The sequence below is a fragment of the Lathamus discolor genome, chromosome 18 (genome assembly GCF_037157495.1).
Source record: "Lathamus discolor isolate bLatDis1 chromosome 18, bLatDis1.hap1, whole genome shotgun sequence".
Lineage (NCBI taxonomy): Eukaryota > Metazoa > Chordata > Aves > Psittaciformes > Psittacidae > Lathamus > Lathamus discolor.
This window is the reverse complement of record NC_088901.1, coordinates 5,745,629-5,764,277: the sequence shown is the minus strand read 5'-3', so window position 1 is coordinate 5,764,277 and position 18,649 is coordinate 5,745,629. Positions and strand designations below refer to the sequence as shown.

General features: G+C 51.9%; 1 protein-coding gene and 1 long non-coding RNA gene across 5 annotated transcripts in view; both read left to right on the top strand.

Moving 5' to 3' along the window:
- The first annotated feature begins 338 nt into the window (after positions 1–338).
- Positions 339–1,700, top strand: LOC136023373 (uncharacterized). Its single transcript, XR_010616563.1, has 2 exons — positions 339–447; positions 1,496–1,700. It is a non-coding gene; the product is annotated as an uncharacterized LOC136023373 (long non-coding RNA).
- A 7,504-nt stretch (positions 1,701–9,204) lies between these two features.
- MAN1C1 (mannosidase alpha class 1C member 1) overlaps positions 9,205–18,649 on the top strand; it is a 62,207-nt gene continuing 52,762 nt past the window's right edge. For 3 of the 4 annotated variants that reach the window (XM_065697657.1, XM_065697656.1, XM_065697655.1), the window contains exons 1-2: positions 9,205–9,456; positions 10,110–11,075. In XM_065697657.1, the coding sequence (XP_065553729.1) occupies positions 10,524–11,075 (552 nt within the window). In that variant the 5' untranslated portion in view covers positions 9,205–9,456; positions 10,110–10,523. The remainder of the gene's footprint in view (positions 9,457–10,109; positions 11,076–18,649) is intronic. The other variant, XM_065697654.1, reaches the window with a different exon arrangement.

The following is an 18,649-nucleotide window of genomic DNA, read 5'->3' as shown; positions in this document are numbered from 1 at the left end:
TTTTCTGGTTTACAGCCTGCCCCATGGTCAGAGGCTCTCTCATCTGTATGCAGCATGGGCCAGTGCAGCCCATAGGAGACCTGGGTTTAAAAATGTGAGCTAACACACAACTGCTTGAGGCTCAGAAATACTAATGCTTCTTTCCCCTCTCTTGGGCACTGCTGCAGCATGAGCACACTTGCTCACACAGACGTATGTACTGGGCGAGGGAGAAAACATCAACCTATGCAAGGTTTGTTAGGGTCCTTGAAGAGGATCTGTTTGGCCTGGGCAAGGATCCAAGGAGGATTTTTCTTGTTCTTTTGTGTGGCTTAGGCATTGTCCTATGTGCAAGCTTAAGGTAAGAAAAGGAAAACCAAACATCTCCGGAAATGTAATTGGATCTGTGGGTCCAAGATTTGTCATTCCACGGGATCTCTCAGATAACAGCTGGAGAACGATGGGTCGGTGAGTCTGGGCTGGTACCACGCGGGGTTTTCATCTCAGGGAAAGCATTTTCCTGTTCCACAGGGCTCCAGCACCAGAAAGTGATTTTATTCTGTACTGAGCCAGGAAGAACTGAAAGGCAACTGAGGAGGATGCTTCTGAGGTCAGATCAAACCCCCCGCTCTCCCACCAGCACACAGCAGGGTCCTGCCTACAGCACAGGCTTTGCTGGTGCACTTCCACCAGTAAAGCCCCATAGTGGCTGGTACTAGAAAAGGAAACTCCTCTGTTGGGGGAGTGCAGTCACCTCTCCTGTGCTGGGGTGAGGAGGCATCTACAAGCTCAGTCTGTGTGGAGGATGTGTTTTCCTTGCGGACATCTCTCTTCACCAGACTTAGACTGGCAAAACGTCTACAGTGTGGTACAGACCTCCCCAGGCTCCTGTATAAATATAGTGCAGACAGTGATTCATCTGAGCGGTGTTAGGAATGACCTGTTTCTCAGGTTGGGAGAGATGAACTTCACCCTGAAGGTGACTTGAAAGTTATTCTGGGCTCTGCTGAGCCCTCTCCATACTTCAGTGTTTACCATGAAGCATGGTGCAGTGTACAGCAGAAAGAAGGCAGCCATCTGCGGGGGATCGGGTCTTACTGGGGATAGTGGCACTCAGGGGAAGAGTTGTTTTTTGAGAAAGAGCAGCAGTTTAGGGGAAGAAAACAACCTGCAAAATAGGACTGGGGCTCCAGCAAGGCTGCAAAGTGCAGCTGCTGCTGCTTTTATGGCTTCAGCTTATGACTTCCCATCATCATGGAAAATCTTAACTCCTCTTTCTTGGGCAGGTACTACTGATCTGACACTGGGACTCCCACTCTGGAAACATCAGCTCCACAGTGTCTCTGTTTTCCTGGATTGGTTAATGTCTGCAAAGGGAAAAGAGTAGTTCCATAACCCTGCACAGCAATGCATAGCAAAGCGCTTCAGCAACTTTTACTCCTCTCTACAGGGAACAGAAATATATTCAGCTGCTGGAACATCTGCCCCATTAACCTTTTCTTTTCTTTCTTCCTAGGCACTATTGACCTCTTTAAAAGAGGTTTAAATTCTGCTTAGCTTGAAGGTCCCTTGGGAGGGACTTCACCTGCCAGGCACCAAGATCCATGCAAAACACGTGAAGCATCTATCCCAGTCAGTAACCTGGCAGCAGATTCAGATCACTGCAGACAGAGGCTGGTAACATCTGAGCAATGCCAATAAAATACTCTGGAGCCTGTATATTAGACTTAATATAATTGCCCAAAGGGCATCTACTGACCTACTTTACTGTACAGTTACTGTACAGTTGACAAATGATTTTAGCAGAGCCTCAGTGGTCACCTGAGGATGGCCAATATATAGCACTCGAAGCTGAGATTTTCATTGCAGCACATATTTTAATGACTTCTAACTCTCTGGAAGTGCTGCTTTTTCCCTATAATGGAAGCATTTACGTTACCCAGTTCAAATGCTCTAAGGTGTCTTTATTTCTCTTGGCCTGGCTTATAATGGCCTAGTTCAAAAGCATTAAAGTTTAAGGGAAATGAGCTTAGCACCAAGAGAAGCAGGAAAACACTTTTTCCTCTGTAAGCTGGATCTGTTTACGTGAGGAAGGTGCTTGCCCTGGAACGGATCAGCTCCTCATTCACTGTGTGCAGGGGAGTGTCTGCAGCGGACTCAGAGTCTTTCCACATCGCTTTAGTTTCACAGGGAAATAATCAAGAGGGGCTGAAGGTTTTGATCCAATGAGTTTTATCAAGGATTTCCTAATCCAGCCTAAAGGCAGCAATGCTGGACAGTAAGTTATCCTATTGGCAGACAATTAGCCAGAGGACCTCCATGGCTCATGGAGTTATCACTTCCCATTACACCTAATAACTCTAGTTAATAATCTGGCCCGAAGGTTTCTTGTACTGTTACCTCTGCTGAAGAAACAAGCCAAGACAAAAAACCCAACCAGGACTGTCTGTCCTGTCACAGCTATTTCAGTGCGTTCCTTTGCAACCTCCATAAACTGGTGGGCTTTTAGTCTTTGACTTGTGGTCTCCAGAAAATTCATGTCATAGAATCATAGAATGGTTTGCGTTGGAAAGGACCTTAGGATCATCCAGTTCCAAAGCCCCTGCCATGGGCAGGGACACCTCACACTAAACCATCCCACCCAAGGCTCTGTCCAACCTGGTCTTGAACACTGCCAGGGATGGAGCACTCATAACTTCACTGGGCAGCCCATTCCAGAGCCTCACCACCCTTAAAGAACTTCCTCCTTATATCCAATCTAAACTTCCCCTGTTTCAGTTTTAATTCCTACAGAGCGGTGTATTAACCACCAGGCTCTGCTATCTGCAAGCTGGAGATCACCGCCCTCATTTATTGGGGCACTTATCTACTAGCCCAGCCCAATTCACATGCTAATCCTCATCTAAAACTATCTCCTTCGGGCAAGATCCTCTTCAGGCTCAGCACCACAGCTGGAAGCTGCCAGAGCCCTGCTGCAGCCACTAACCCCATGGCATCACTACTATCACAAGTGACAGTTTCAACACCGGGTCCGGAGAAGCCCATTGCTCGTGGGGCTGGTATAAACCTCAAGAGCTCTGCAGCAGGTAATGAAAGTGTGTGACTGTCTTCTCATCCTTGGCTAAAACAGAGCAGAACCAAAAGAGTATGTGGGGTTTTTTTTTTCTCCTACTTTGTGGACAATGAATTGGATGAGCAGGAAGGCTTCTCCTCCCATGCTCCCACACGATGATTAATCTTCCCAGCATTTGAAGATGTTGGTCATTATAGCCTGGCTTGCCTTGAAATCCACTCGTAAAAAGCAGCAGCAGGAGGTTATGTTTATATGATGAAAGAAGATTTTTGTGAAACACGCATTTGTTTCAACGTTCTTGGAGCAAATCTAACCCAAACCCTTTAAGGAGAGCAGAGATTATCACAGCTGGGGGAAAGCAGAGACTGCTGCAGACAGGGATGTCCCTGGGTTCAGGCCTGACAATGGACTACACAGATGATTGTCGAATGGAAATTCACGCTTTGGGAGGTTATTTTCCTTCAAAGAGAAAGCAGTCTTCAGTTATGACTACTAAAAGCCTGGCAGTTTCTGAAGGCATCATTCTGCTTGCTCCTGTGGCTGGAAAATTCCTGTGCGCTGTCAAACAGGCTCCCCTGGCACATTTTGGAGCCGTGCTTGGTCCCCACCAATAAAAGGGAAGACTGTAACCTCCTGGTTTCTTTCCAAGAGTTCAGATGAGTGCAGACTCGTTAGGAGACCTTGAATAGCCAGATTTGACCTGAAACGGAGAGATCTTCCTGCTCCAAGCAACCCGAGATAAAAGCCTGCTATAGACAGAGGGTAATTCATCCCCAGAATGCCATTGACCCCACCACATCTTACACAAACTGCTTTTTGGATTGACTCCAGATACTTTTTTGACCCATTCCAAATATTTATGTTTGCTTTAAGATTGTTGGGTTTTCTTAATGCTTCTGTTTGTCAAACCCTGTTCTTGTTTCCCTTTCCTTGGAGTGCTGAGCAGTTTCATCAGCTCGTCTGCGGTTCTGGCCAGCCTGAGCTGCCTTTCCTGACAAGTCAACTCCTTGCCTGAAAATTATTCTTGGATCTTTCCACTTGGGATCTTATTTCTGAAGCCATCTAAAATAGGACGTTGCTCCACATTCACTACCGCAAATTCATGGCATTCTCATCGCCCTTACCTTACTTAAGGAGGGGAAAATGGAATACAGAAATTCTGATGATGCCAGTTTTAATGGGAAACAAACCCCGCTTGTGTAGGCTGCTATATTAGTCACCTGGTGTTCCAAGAAAGGAATAAACTAGAACTGCTTCTGCTCTTTCCTCCCTGCACCTTATGCTACGTTTCTGGTTTTGCATTATTCTTCCTCATGTTTTCTATTTTCCCTGGCACAGAAGAGGTAAGCTTGTGGCGATGTAGACCTTTACCATAATTAAGCAAGATTCTTCCTCTTGTGAAAGCTCATTCCTACCCAGTTCTGGTTTAAGAGACATAGAACAGATTGTTATCTCAGATGCGAATGGCTTTTTCCCTTGTTCCTAGAAAACATAATGCTGGCTGAGGTTGTGGTGGGTTTCCTATTGTGTAAATGCCTCTCCTGCTAGCAGAGAACTGCCATTTGAGTTCTCACCAAGGCTTCCATGCAGCCCTAAATGTGAGTCTTAATTCAGATAATTAATATCTTGTATATATGAATGTGGAGTGAAAAGGAAAGCAGTGAAACCTGCAGATCAGTGCATGATGATGTGTCTCAGTTCAGAGGCTTGAGGGTATTGAGGGTACCTGCTATTTTATGGCATTTCAATAGCTTCCCGGGCAGGGTGAGGTGACTGCCTTCTCTGCATCGGCCATTTGCTTTTGACTGTCAAAAAGAGATGAGCAGGCTTGGTAGCCCCTTGCTTTACAGGTTTGGCACATAGAATCATAGAACGGTTTGGGTTGGAAAGGACCTTAAGGTTCCAACCCTCTGCCATGGGCAGCGACCCCACACACTAGACCATGTCACCCAAGACTCTGTTCAACCTCGCCTTCAATACTGCCAGGGATGGGGCATTTATCACTTCCATGGACACCCTGTGCCAGCGCCTCAGCACCCTCACAGGGAACAGCTTCTGCCTTATCTCTAACCTGAACTTCCCCTGTTTCTGTCTGAACCCATCACCCCTTGTCCTATCCCTACAGTCCCTGATGAAGAGTCCCTCCCCAGCATCCTTGTAGCCCCCTTCAGACACTGGAAGCTGCTCTGAGGTCTCCACGCAGCTTCTCTTCTCCAGGCTGAACAGCCCCAATGTTCTCCGCCTGGCTCCATACAGGAGGTGCTCCAGCCCCTGAGCATCCTCATGGCCTCCTCTTGCCCCAACAGCTCCATGTCCTTCTGTTGAGGACACCAGAACTGCAGACAGTGCTGCAAGTGGGAGTTTTTATGCCTGCACACCACAACCTAAATGAAATCAGGGTAAAATCCACCACTGGTTTATCTGTTCTTGTAACTTAAGAGCCTGCAAACTTCCTCCTTGGCAGCACAAGATGGTCAAAGGACACTGATGGGATCATTTGGAGGAGGAGGAAGGCTATTCCAAAGATGCCTTAAACATGCCATTACATTTTTATCACCTACTGTAGTTTTCTGGCACCATACGTAGGCTGGTACTCCAGGCTGGAGGGAACTTACTCTGTTGGCTGAAGTTATCTAAACCATACACACATGCTGTCTAGGTGACATTGCCATGACATTATTACCATTACTATTATTACCTTTCAGGTGTTTTATTAGAACACCTCCTACCAAAACAATCCCAGTAATCCATCAGCACCTGGTCTAATCTAAAAACAAATCATGCTTTTCACTCGTTGTTCTTTAAGTAACCCAAGGCACGCTCTCCTAGGTTAAAAGTAAGTTACTACCTACACTGTGAAACTGCAATCCACTTTCACAGAGCAGATAACGAAGTTCTTAATTATCTGGGCTGCTCAGGAACCTTCTGTTCACTGCTTGTATTTCTAAAACCTTAAAATAATCAATATCAGACAGTTATCAGCCTGAATCATTATGGGCCATCAGGGATTGTTCTGCTCATTCTCGCTGCCTGTAGACGAGCCCTGCTTTGAGGAAGTTTAGGGCTGCTGTTTGCATAATGTATCGGGTGGTTTAAACGTATGGATTCACCCTTCTCTGATCACAACCAGATAAAACGAGGGTAGCAGCAGTGGGCCTGACAGCCTACACACATCTAAGCCTTTAAACGGTCATTAGACCTTGCTGCTTGCAGGGGAGGAAGAGCCGCCTTGGGGCTGCAGAGAGGGAGGATGCCTTGGAAGCTCTGTCCTCCCCACACTGTGCCACACACGGGTGAGAGCTGGGTGGGAGCACCCATCCCACTTTGTGCAAGCCCGCGGGGCCCCGGCAGCTCCTCAGATCAGGCTTCAGGAAGCAGAGCAGCAGATGAGGCTCTGCGCCACCGGGAAGCGTCAGAAATCCCTTACCGGCGCGCGGAAAGCCGGCACCTTGTTCTGTCAACCGCCGAGCTTGTTCTCTCAGAGCTAAAGGAGCCCTTCCTTTTTAAAGCTGGCAATTTCGCCCGGTTTTGCTGTCACTGTCTACACTTTGTAGTAGCTATCAACAAAGTTGAGGTGTCTGGTTTACATGCTGAGCCTGCCCTGGTTTAAGATGCATTTAAATGTACTATCCCTTTCTTTATGCTCCTGTGAGACAAAGTGGGGTGGTTGGGTTTGGGTTTTCTTTCCTTTTGCAAAACCAACTCTGTTAACTCTGTACCAGGAACAGAGAGGCTTCCCTCCATCTGCCTGCTCTATCCTTTCATTGCCCTGATGCCCAAAAACCACAGGCTTCAATGGTTCTGAGAGTCAGAGAGGGCTTTCTGGCTACCACTGGAGTGCTGCTCGGGCGCCAGGAAACATCCCAGCCACTGCTGCAGCCTCAACAGGAGCATTTCCTACTGTGAGAGGGGGAAAAATACAGCCTATTTTCAAAGATAGGCTGGAGGCTTGAGTGTAATTATCTTGCCAATCTCTTTTGCCTTGAGTATTATCTATCACCCTGTAGTTTTCTTCCTCCCAGAAAAGTAGATATTAAATTCTACTTTTCTTATGGCCATAAAAGTAATTTTCTCCAAATTATTTCTTCCAGTCCTGCTAAAAACAAGCCCGATAATGCAGCAGGACCCCCATCCTCCCAGTAATTACACTCGGCCTCCTCACTCCTTCAATACCAATTTCTCAATTTATTTGGCTTCTGTCTGGAACTGCAGCCGCACACAGAGACTGGGCTCTCTGTCTTCTTCTTACACAGACGAAATCGCTTCAAAAATGTAATTAAACGTTTACCTTGAAGACAATGCTTTGTCTTCTTTAAGAAGCATGGTATCTTAATTTAACCTCATTTAGAAAACCTTTCCTTTCTAAGCTTCTACCTTCAAGACATTATGCTAAACAGCCAGCAAAACAAAAAGAGTTCTTCATTTAACCTAATTAAAAGATAAGCCTTCAACTTTTCCATCAGTGCTGTGTGAAACAACGAGCTTGGCATAGCCTTTTGGTTGGATCCAAACTGTCTATTTTATTATCCCTCTGCTTCGTTCTCAGCTGTCAATTTTATTATCCTCCTTGATGCCCGCAAATCCTCTTAGAAAGCAGCATTCTCCAACCTTTTCAGTCCTGGGCCCATCTGTAAGAAGATCAAGGGATCACTATTGCAATAGCGGAGGTTTTAGGTCTGGGGGGGTTTGCTTGGGTTTTGGTGTTTTCTTTATAAGGCTGATACAAAACGCAGCTTGAGGTCCCCCCAGGGAAGAGGAGGTCTGAGGAGGGTGAAGGATTATTACATTCAGTCTGAGGCCAAGGCGTTAGGGGATGGAAGAAGGGATGAGGGGAGCCCATGGTCTGCTGCTGGTCCCTGGGGGCCACTGTTAAACGCACAAGGCAGGGCAGCAGTGAAAGCACTCCCAGCTGCACCGGCGCTCACAGTGACGGAAGCGGCAGCTGGCTGCCAGGGTTCAGGACACATCATCACTGACCCTCGGGGGAACAGCTCAAAGTGAGGGGCTCCCTGACCCAGCGATCAGATGAGGCATTCCATCCCCGTGGGGACTGCTGCTTAGGAAGGAGCACACTAAGGCACAGGGAGACGCAAGGAGCAGATGACTTCTTTCCTCACAGCTCCAGCTCCCCGCCAGCCTACCAAACACTCTCTTATAGCTCTCATAGTTCAGCCACATCAATGGCTGCAGCTCGCCTTCTCCTATGAGCCTGGTGCCCCTCTGCCTCATGCTCGCAGCACCCAGACCCACCTCTGGTGCCCTCCTCCACTCACCCAGCTCCATTTCTGGGCAGTTTCAGCTGCCTTTGGGTGCGTTTTTTTCTCTTTCCTCCTAAGATTTTGGTGTGGTTTTGGGGCTTTTGTGGCTTTTTTAACACTTACGATCAGAAATCCTTTGGTTCACCAGCTTTCCCTCCGGTACAGCACACCTCACAGCGTGACTGTCAGACCTGGTTAGCGCTCGTATGGCACATTCAAGGTTAAGGTGTGCGATGAGGATTTAAGCCCTTGGGATCCAGATGCGCCTCACGGCAGCCGGCTGCGGGCTCACACACCCCGAACAGGACGGGTCTGTGTGCAGAAAGGCCATTCCCGGGCCATTCCCGAGCCATTCCAAAGCCATTCCCGGGCCATTCCCGAGCCATTCCAGAGCCATTCCCGGGCCATTCCCGAGCCAGCTCCGAGGCCCCGCTCCTCACCTCATGCCAGGCCCCTACGGACACCCCGGAGGGTCCTGACCCTGCGGCGCGCACCGCGGGAGCGCGCTGGAGGAACGCGCCCCGCACCTGCGGCCCCACAGCCCCTGTTTGAAGCCGCCGGACGCCCCTCGGCCAATGGCAGCGGGACGGGGCGTCCCCCGCAGCCAATGGAAGGGCTGCTGGAGGGAAGGGGCGGGGCGGGCGCGCCCCCGGCTGGAGCCGGGCAGCTGTGGTAAACAAGAGGGCGGGTCTCCCGCGTCCCTGGCGTTTAGAGGAGCCAATGGAAAAGCGGCTCCACCGCCACCCGGCCAATAGTGAGCGAGGGCGGGGCGCGGCCCTGGCGCGAGCGTCACGGCGGGCCTCACCCTGTCCGCTGATTGGCTCGCGGCGCCCCCGCCACCTCCCCCGCGCGGCCGTTGGCAGGGGGCGGGGCGTGGCGAGGGGCGTGGCCGGGGCGGGGCTGGCGGCGCTGTCGCAGTGAGCGGCGGGTGCGGGCGGGCAGCGCGGCGCTGCGGGAGCCGGCGGTGCCGAGCGGCTCCGTGCGCTCGGGGCTTCCCCCGGTGCTGCATGGGCAGAGCGGGGGCCGTGCCCCGGGAGCGCGCACTGCGGCCGGCGTCGTCCTCTGGGCTTAGAGGGCACCCGCGGGGCGCGGGCAGGACCGAGGCGCTGTCACTGCGGGACCCGGAGCGGCCGGGGCTTGCAGCGGGTGAGTAACGGCGCGGGGGAGCATCGGGACGGGGTTTGGCGGCGCCTGCGGGGTCGTGCCCGCCCGGGCGAGCAGCGCTGGGCTGGGGCAGCTCTTTCGGACGCGTCCGGCTGTTTGCGTTCCTGGTCCGAAAGTTAAGCTCTGTGTCCTCCAGTGCCCGTAAGGAAGGGACTGGGGAGGGAGAGGCGATGGAGAACTCTTTACAGCGAGGCAGGGGTTTGGGAGAAGGGGGGAATTTGCCGGGATCTGTTCAGCAGAAACAAAATCCCTGGAATTTTTTGCCTCAAGAAACTTATCCCGAGCCGAGCTTCCTCGTGGCTTGTTCCGAGCCCGCCCGTCTCCAGCTCCTGACAGCCTGGAGAGCGGCGGAGAGGAGCCCCGCTCGCTCTGGTCCCTCCGGGGGTTTCCTCGCCGGGTGCGGGATCCTCCTCCCGGCTGCCCCACCAGAGGAGCCCGGAGCCCTGGGGACTGTGCAGAGCTGGGAGCCCCTGGAAGGCTGGGGACTTGGTGGCAGGTCCGAGTATAGGGAAGCCGAGCAGGAGGGTGGGTGAGCGGCTGGGGAGGCAGCGGCTCCTCCGGGACAAAGGCTTACAGCGCCGGCTGCATCCGTCCTGGTGCTGAATGGACGCGCTCTTCTCTCCCCCGCCTCGCAGGGATGCTGCAGCATGAACCCACCGCTTAGAGAGCAGCGATCGCGCCGCCTCGGCACCGCTCCCTGAGCCAGCCCGACAGCAGCGTCCGGCGCGGAGCCTGCACGGGGACTGACGCCGGGAGCCGCTCCGCCGCCCGGCTCCGGCGGGATGCGCTCGCCGCCGCCTTCATGCCGGCAGGAGGGACTCTGAGCCGCCGCTCCGCGCCCTGCGAGCCCCTCGGGCAGGGACCCCGGGTAGCGGCGGGGCCCCGGACGGGAGCCGTGCACGCATCGCCCGCCGGCGGCCCCCGGTGAAGGCGCCCGCTGCAGCCGGCGCTGCGAGGGAGGCACCCCTGAGCCTTTGGCCGCCGAGACAAGCGGCGCATCCCGGGGTGGCGGCGGCGGGTCCCCCGCGGCGGCCGCGATCCGGTGCCCCATGGTGCTGCTGCGGAAGCTGCCGGGCATGCCGGGCTGGCCAACGGCGCTGGGGCTGCGGCTGCCGCAGAAGTTCCTGTTCCTGCTCTTCCTCTCGGGCCTGCTCACGCTGTGCTTCGGAGCCCTGTTCCTCCTGCCCGATTCCTCCCGCTTCAAGCGCCTCTTCTTGCCCCGCCGCGCCACCGCCTCCACCTCCTCCTCTTCCTCCGCCTCCTCCTCCGCCGCCGCCGCCGCCTCCTCCACCCGCGACACCGACCTGCCCCGCAGCCCGCCCGCCGCCGCCGAGCCCCGCCACGCCAGCCCCGCCGCTCCGCGCCGCCTGCGGGAGAAGCTGCGCGCCGCCGCCCGGCCCGCGCCCCGCGCCCGGCAGCAAGTGCAGGGCGGCGGCGGCGGCCGAGCCGAGTCCGCCACCGGCGCTGCCCCCGCGCGGGACACGCGAACCCCGTTCCGCTTCGACTACGAGCGGTTCCGCCGCGGCCTCCGGCACCCGGTGCGGGGCAGGCGGCCCGGCGAGGACCCCGAGACCCGCGCCCGCAGGATGAAGATAAAGGAGGTGAGGAGCAGCCGGCGCCCCCTCGCCCAGCCCTCGCGGCCTCTCCATTCTCCTCGCACCCCCCTCGCTTCCCCAGCCCTGCCCCCTGCGCCCCTTTCTGCCTCCTTTTCCCAAATGAGGTGGGGGGAACTGGGGGGGACGGTCTCCTCCGGAGGGGTGTCCCGCAGCATGGTCCCGCACACACGTGCCGCTCCGCATCCGCACACATCTCCTCGCCGGAGAGGAAAGGTCAGGACAGGCTGTGACCTGAATTTAAAGGGCTGAAATTAGGCAAAGGGAAATTTCATCTTGGTTATTAGGGGGAAAAAAAAATCGTGCTTGGTGGGAGGTGTCTGAGGTTGTGCAAGAGGCCGCCCTGGGGTCCGTGTAAACCTGGCTGAGCTGCAGTCTGATGGCCGTTGTGCTGGTCCGTGGGGACGGCAGGATGGGATGTGCCCCTGTGGCTGTCCCGTACCCCACTCCAGTGCTTGCTGGGGATGGAGCTGGCCTGGGGCTTGTAACCCACTAACAGCGACCCTCCGAGCCCAGGGAATGTCACCAGCGGGGAGGCACAGGGGTGACGGCGGGGACAGGCTGGGCTGGTGCCTACAGCTTGTGCATAAAAGCCTGGCACAAGCAATGCAGAGCAATCTGTGACCCAGTTAACTGAGAGCTATAGATTCTGTGTAGTATTTGATTGTGTTTGTCGTATCTTTTGCTGTGATGGATGACCAGCTTGGAGGGAATTCTGGTCTAGAAAGAGCTGCCAGTAAGTAAAATGCATGGATGTAATTAAGCAGAGTATAATATTCCTGGGTTTGCTCTCTCATAGAGGTGCAGGCATTCACCAGAGTTGCTGCCCCAGGTTGAGCAGAGAAGGAAGTCACAGGTAACATGCCGAGGGCTTTCATTCACCATACCCTGCCCTGTAAAACCAGGGGCTTTTTAAAGCTCCCCTCCTGGTGTCTCTGGCCATCATGAAAACAAAGGCTGCACCGCTGGTAAAATTCCAACTTAGACAGGCCAGACACAGCACAGCCAAGGTGCTGGGTGTCTGCATGATCCCAAGCAGGACTGAGCCACCCTGTCCTGCTGCATCTTGGCTGCAGGGTATTCACAGTATTCCAGTTCCCAGCCCTCATGTGCTTGGAGTTGCAGAGCGTGTGCTTGAATATGCTGCGGATTCCCACTGTCAAAGTATGCTGGGGTAGCACCGCACACCCGTGAACAACCCAGCTTCTACTCGGTACAAACAAATCGAATTGGAAATCGCATTTCTGAAAGCTGGTGGCACACAGTGCTTTAGTTGTAGTTAATTAGTTTTGAAATATAGGATTATTCCGAGTGTATGGATTCAGCCCCATCTGTTTATAACAGCCATAATCAGTGCCGGGGAGCAGAGTTAGATTTTTTCAAGGATGAGAATCCATAAGTACTGGGTTTATGCTGACAGCTAATTACTCTTCAGACAGAGCCCTTATTCCTTAAAAGTGCCTCTGCTTCTATTTATGCAGAGCAAGAGAGAAACAAACACTGTGCTGAGATAGGAGCCTGAATGCGCACAAGGGACACAAGGTGCAGCCTGTGGGAGGGATAAGGTGTGTTCTTTGTTCATGACTCAAAAAGACATGAGGAGAACAAACCAAGAGAGGCTGGAAGACAAACGCTGTATAAAAAGAAACAGATGGATAGAAAAAAAACCACCAAAGAAGAAATAAGTCATGATACAGCATTTGGGTTTAGCAGAGATTCTTCACGTGATGTGAGAGCCACCAGCAGGGGCAGGCAGTGGGTTTGCTGCTGTTGGAAGGTGGTGTGTGCAGTAGCTTCTCTCTCCTAGAGCTCTAAGCCCTCGACTTTGTGTTCCAGACTGGCCTGGTACTTAAAGCTTTGGGTTCCCTGCCTGCTCTCCTTCAGCCCATTCTTGCAGGTCAGCACCTCTGTAACAGGGAAGATGGGTAGGGTTAGGATTTGTTTTCCTCTACCTGTCTGCCAGAGCCTAGGTGAAAGCCAGGAGAAAGAACTGGTGCAGGATCAAAGACTAGGGCTGATGTGCGACCTGGAGACTTGGATCTTTCTGTCTTCTGATAGGACCCTTCCATCTGAGCAGGCTTCTGCTCTTTCTCTCCCAGCCTCTAAGCTGCTTGATGCTTCAGCCAAAGAGGAGGGTGTATCATTAGTTTCTTGGCTGTTACGTATGGAAAGGGTCAGCTAATGTCCTGTTAGACATTTTCTGCTTAGAAGACAGTGCTGCCCAGAGTAGGAAACCCAACACTGGGGTGTCTCCCACTTTACTGCTGCTTGGGAACACTCTGAGCAGTGCTGGGGCATCGAGCTGTTTGCAGATGGGTTGTATCTGCCTCACCTGCCATGTGCTTTCAGTGCTGTGTTTCCTACTAATGCAGCAAGGAAGAGAGGTGGATTAGTGGGTTGAAATGGCTCCTAGAAGCCTGTTGAAATGGCTCCTAGAAGCCTGTTGAAATGGCTCCTAGAAGCCTGTTGAAATGGCTCCTAGAAGCCTGTTGAAATGGCTCCTAGAAGCCTGTTAAAAGGAGTAAGTGTTGCACTGAGCTGAGCTGTTGTGTGCATGCAGGTATACTGATTTGTGCTGGTGGGTAACTTAGCAGAGTGGCTGACCACTTAGGTTTGACTTAAGACAACTCCAGAGTCGATGAGCAGTTCTTTTCCTGAGACGGAAAGAAGAGATGCCCAGTACTGCACAGGCTGCTCGCTGCAAAAGGTCATTGGTCACCTGGAGAATTGCCGGGGATGCGCTGCTCTGTGTTCCTGTGGGCAGCCGGGTATCGGCAGCGCGCTGACCTTTCAAAGAAAGCTGCAATGAAACCAGATGACAATCTCCCTGTGCTGCAGGTTGGGAAATGTAAAAGGGCCTGGGATTATTCATCTCCTAAAGTGACCTCCGAGACGCGTTTTGGTTGTGCAGTTGATCAGTCAGGCTTGGCTTCGGGAATAGCTGGTTTTTTACACGTGCCAAGTGGTAATCACTGATGTTCAAGAAAGGATAAAAAGAGAAGGGATTGTAGGCAGAAAGTGGCTGCAGAAACGCCACAGTGGGATTCCAGAGTTATTTGCTCTCAACAATTTCCAGCTCAGATGGGCTCAGTGAAAAGTCACAATGATTTCCCCTCCAAGTGCCACTGCTGCGCGCTCAAAGCTGGGAAAATCCGACCGTGTGGTTTCTGCCTTTTGCATCATAATCAGTACAAAAGGTGTTGCTGTTGGAGCTGAGCTGACAGGTTTGCTGATGCTGGGTGAAGCAGAACAGAGTGCTCCGTGCTGCTGCTGTGTGGGCTTCGTGGGTCTCAGAGGTAGGGAGGTGATGGGGAAAGAGAACAGCATTTCCCTCAAGTATTTTTACACCAGCTCTGTTAATGCCACCCAGTGCTTAAGGACGACCGCTGTGACAAGCTGGACCAGAAAGTGTTCACCAGTGGAATTAAGCTAGCGATCTGTCTTCTGGTCATGAGGTGATGGGGAGAATGGGAACAGTGAAAGAGATTTACTTTTTTTCTTTCCTTCTTTGGGTGCAAAAAGCAAGTTTCCTTGCCTGGTATCTGAGAATACCCAATACCTGATGGTGTCCTTTGTCCCTTTCAAATAAGGGAATATGTCAAATTCAGGCAGGCTTTTAGTCCTCCGCTGGGATTGTACCCTTGCGTTTGACACATGCATTCATTTCCTCCAGACTAGTAACGCTGAAGCCTATTCATTTTACAATATGGTTCTCTTCATCCTGGCTTTTCTCCTGTCTCCACCTTCCTCTCCCTCTCCTTGCTGTCTCCTGGCCTCTTTTAACACAGCTCTAAAGATGGATTGGCTTTTGAAAACCAGGCCCCAGAGGGAAGAAGTCCATCAGAGGCTGTGCACGCAGCTACCCTGCATCACTCTCCTGTTAAGATTAGCAGCTCCAGTTAAGGTAGATCAGTCTTTCAAGCACAAACATATTGACAGTTTGTCACGAAAAGACAATTGGCAGCAAACAGGAATGTTATCAGGAGCTCAGCTCTTCCGGACAGGTTCTTGGTGCTGGCTGCTGCCCCCGCTGTGTGGTTTCACAGCCCTGAGCAGCCATCCGGGCACAAGCTCCTGGTTTTGGGAAGCTCCGCTTGTTCTCCTGAGTCTGAGCCGCTGCCCGGGTGGGAGAAGTGCCTGGTGGAGCGGGGCTTAGAACAGCTCTCAGGTGAGCCACAAGGGGCCTGGTCACACACCCTGGGGATCACGTTATTGGTTGTCCTGAGCCATTTCATATCTGAAGGCAGCAGGAGGAAGATTTCAGAGCTCTCCCTTTCCCTGCCCTGTGCTGCTTGTATTCCTGGAGAAAAAGCCTTTTCTGTCCGTAATCTGGGGATGAGCAGTACTGCAAGCAAATGATGCGGTTCCTCGGTGGCTTCGCTCTGTGATTAACACCACAGCACCTCTCCATGCACGCCTTTCTCACTGAGATCCATGGAAAACTTTTCTCTGAGAGCATTTCTCTGCGGTTCGAGGCCCTGGCTGCCTCCAGGCCTGCTGGAATTTTCCTTTGCTCCCTCTTCCTTCTCACGCATTTATTTTCTGAGCATGTGCAAAAGGGTTTTCTGTACTGCGCATCCCTCAGGCCATGCATCCAGTGTGGGTTTTGCTTCCCCAGCCTCCAGTGGATTCACGCAAACAAAGTTTAGACCTCAGTGTCTGAGACTCTTTTGGCTGTAGAGTGTGCAGGTAACGGGCTGAAAACGTATCTGTCCTATTGGCATGATGCACGAGTATAGACAATAGCTCCCGGGCTGTGATCCGGGCTGCAGTGCTGTTTGCCATAGAGGTGCCAGTGGCATCTTAGTGCGTTTTGGAATTTGGAGTACTGTGAAGATGTTTGTTCTTACCTACAACGTGTAGGAGGAAAGCACTTGTTCCACAACAGCCGGGTTTGGTGCAAGGCTGGTTTATAAACTACCACTTGGAGACAAATGCACTGTTCACCACGCAGCAAACTGGTTGGAGTGTGGACCTCTCCAGGCAGGTTCCAGGTAATGTCTGAGTGTGCGTGCTGGCTGTGAGGAAATGAGTTTCCAGGACGCAAGCGTGTTGTGCAGAAGGATTTACACCTTGTGAATGCACATTGGCTCTTTGAGAGTTCTCAGCTATAAAGACGAGGGGTTTGGGCAGCAGGGCTGGAGCCTTGGTACCATCCCATACCCTGGGGGGCAAGACCAGATGGGGCTATGTCTGAAACAGGGGATGCATGGCTGGGGGGTGCATGGGGTGAGGTGCCCCATTGCTAGGACCAGTACTAGTATGGGCCAAGCTCCCATCACCCCTTCAGGCATCAGGCTGGGGACTGTGTATGTGCACTTGTGCAAATATTTACTACAAAGCAGTCGCCTGGGTTGAGATTCCATCTTTCCAGCCAAAATATTTATAGACTCCTGATTAACTTTTTAATCAAATTAAATCTGCCCCTTAATGGAGAAAGATTTTTGTGTCTAGTGTTCTTTCCTTTGGATCTGTACGCAGGGCTTTACCAGATGATGTTAATCAGTCACGTTTGGTTTACTCTAGCAGCCTATTATTGTTCAGCTTGTTTATCATCTTGGTTTGATGTTTTTCAGTATTTAAAGCAATTCAGATTTTAGATGGGAGACAGAGAGGGAAAGGAGAATGTATCTTGGATCAGCCTTTGGGTTCTGAATATGAGACTTAGATGAAGCTGCCAGAAGGGGAAGGAAGGAAACAACATTCACCTCGTTGGTGGGAAGAGGGAATCGTGTGCTTGGAGCATTCTAATTTTTAAACATTCCCCAAAAAAGTGCTTTTCCGTGAATGCTGTGGCTGGATTTGGCATGAGGAATGAGCACACTCAACGATTGCTGTCTGTACTGCATATCCCCGTGGTGCTTCAGGTCATCATATGACACAGTGTTCTGGAAGAGCTCCAGAGAGGCTGTCACCAGCAGTGGTGTCAGTGAGCCGTGCTTAATGGGAGTGGATTGTGCGTGATGGACCCGAACCACTGCAGGACACAGAGCACAGTGGGAACACTGAAGGACTGGGTAATAAGCATCCTCTATTGATGGCATAGGGATGTTACTTGTTTGTACTCGTATTAGAGGGGGCAGAGCACCTACTGTTAATCAGAACAGGACACTTGGTCCCCGGTTCTGTTCCTGATGGCAGATTCATCGAGTCACTCTATGGATCCGGTTTGCATCTCTGTAAAATGGACACAGGGTTTTTTTTTATCCCTAATCCAGCGAACTGATACATGGCGAAACTGTTTCAGGCACTTGAGCATTCCCTGGGAGTACTCTGGAGCGTAAGTAATGGCTAGAGGTTGTACTCAACTGAAGTGACTTCAGTGCTTCCCTTTTGCATCTGCTTATCTTGACAGCGAAGATGCAGAGTCCCTTTTGTGTATGTCTGCTGTGTACTAGAATCAAAGGCGAGCTCTCAATGGTGTTTGAAAAGGGAAGGTGTGAGGGGTGCTCCTAAGACTGACTTCTTCCCTCAGCAGAAAGGTAATGGACCAGGCTTTCTAGCAATAGGAGTCCTGTTGTGACTTTCTCCTTCCTTGTGTCTGTAGTTCCTTCTGTGTCGCCCACCCCTGCCCAGTGGTGTCTTGCTCTTCCCGGTGTCTTGCTCTTCCCAGTGTCTGTGTGGGCCAGAGGTGATGCTCCAGCTCCGGGTGCTGGTACCCACAGCTGCCTGCAGCAGCCTGTGCTGCTCCCCTGCCTTCCGTGGGGCACCCTGCGGGTCCCCCCCCCCAGCCTGGGGGCTGTTTGCCCTGAGCTTCATTGTGTTTGTGACCTTTACCCTCTGTCAAACCCCATCGGTGTTTTCCAGCTCAGGCGTTACTGAGGAGGACAAGCGGGAGACAGTGGAGCAGAAAACAGTTCTCAGGCTTCTCTGAGCTAATTGTTGTTATGGTCCTGATTGAGTGGGAGCCAGGAGCTCATTAGTTCTAATCTGGCGTCCAACAATTCTATGGCATGGCCATAGAACTGTTGTTACATTTCTCTCCTGATTTATTAGTGGGTAGAGCGATATCCTAAGAGGAAGGCTGCAGAGAATAATAAATGCAAGAGATTGAGAAATTCTGCAGCATCTCATCGTGCCAACAGCCCTTGCACAGGATGATGATATACAATGAAGTTATACATTCAGTACATCCTAGAGAATGTCTCTTCTCCGAGAGCTGGTACTTGCTTCAGAGGACGTCTGACACAGCTCCCACTGATTTATGGAGCCGAATGGCTCTGAGAGGCTGTGCTGAGAATTGGAGCTGCGTTAGTAACGTCCGAGCAAGCCGTGCTTAAACCGGGCTGCTTGCTCTAATTGTGTTAACATGATTTCCCTGGGCACTAAAGAAAGTGCATAACCATGTTCTTTGCAAAGTAACGAAGGTAATTATAATGTAATCACATTTCATCTGTCCTGAAACCCTCGTGCTGTCTGGGTTAGCCAGCCCAGCTCATGAATAACAGAATTCCAGTGGAAATGGGATGTTTCTGGCTCTTCATCCAAGCCTGTTTTAATCCACAGCTATCTAGGAAGGAGACCTGTTTATGTTGGTAGCTCAGCATTGTGCTAGATGAACC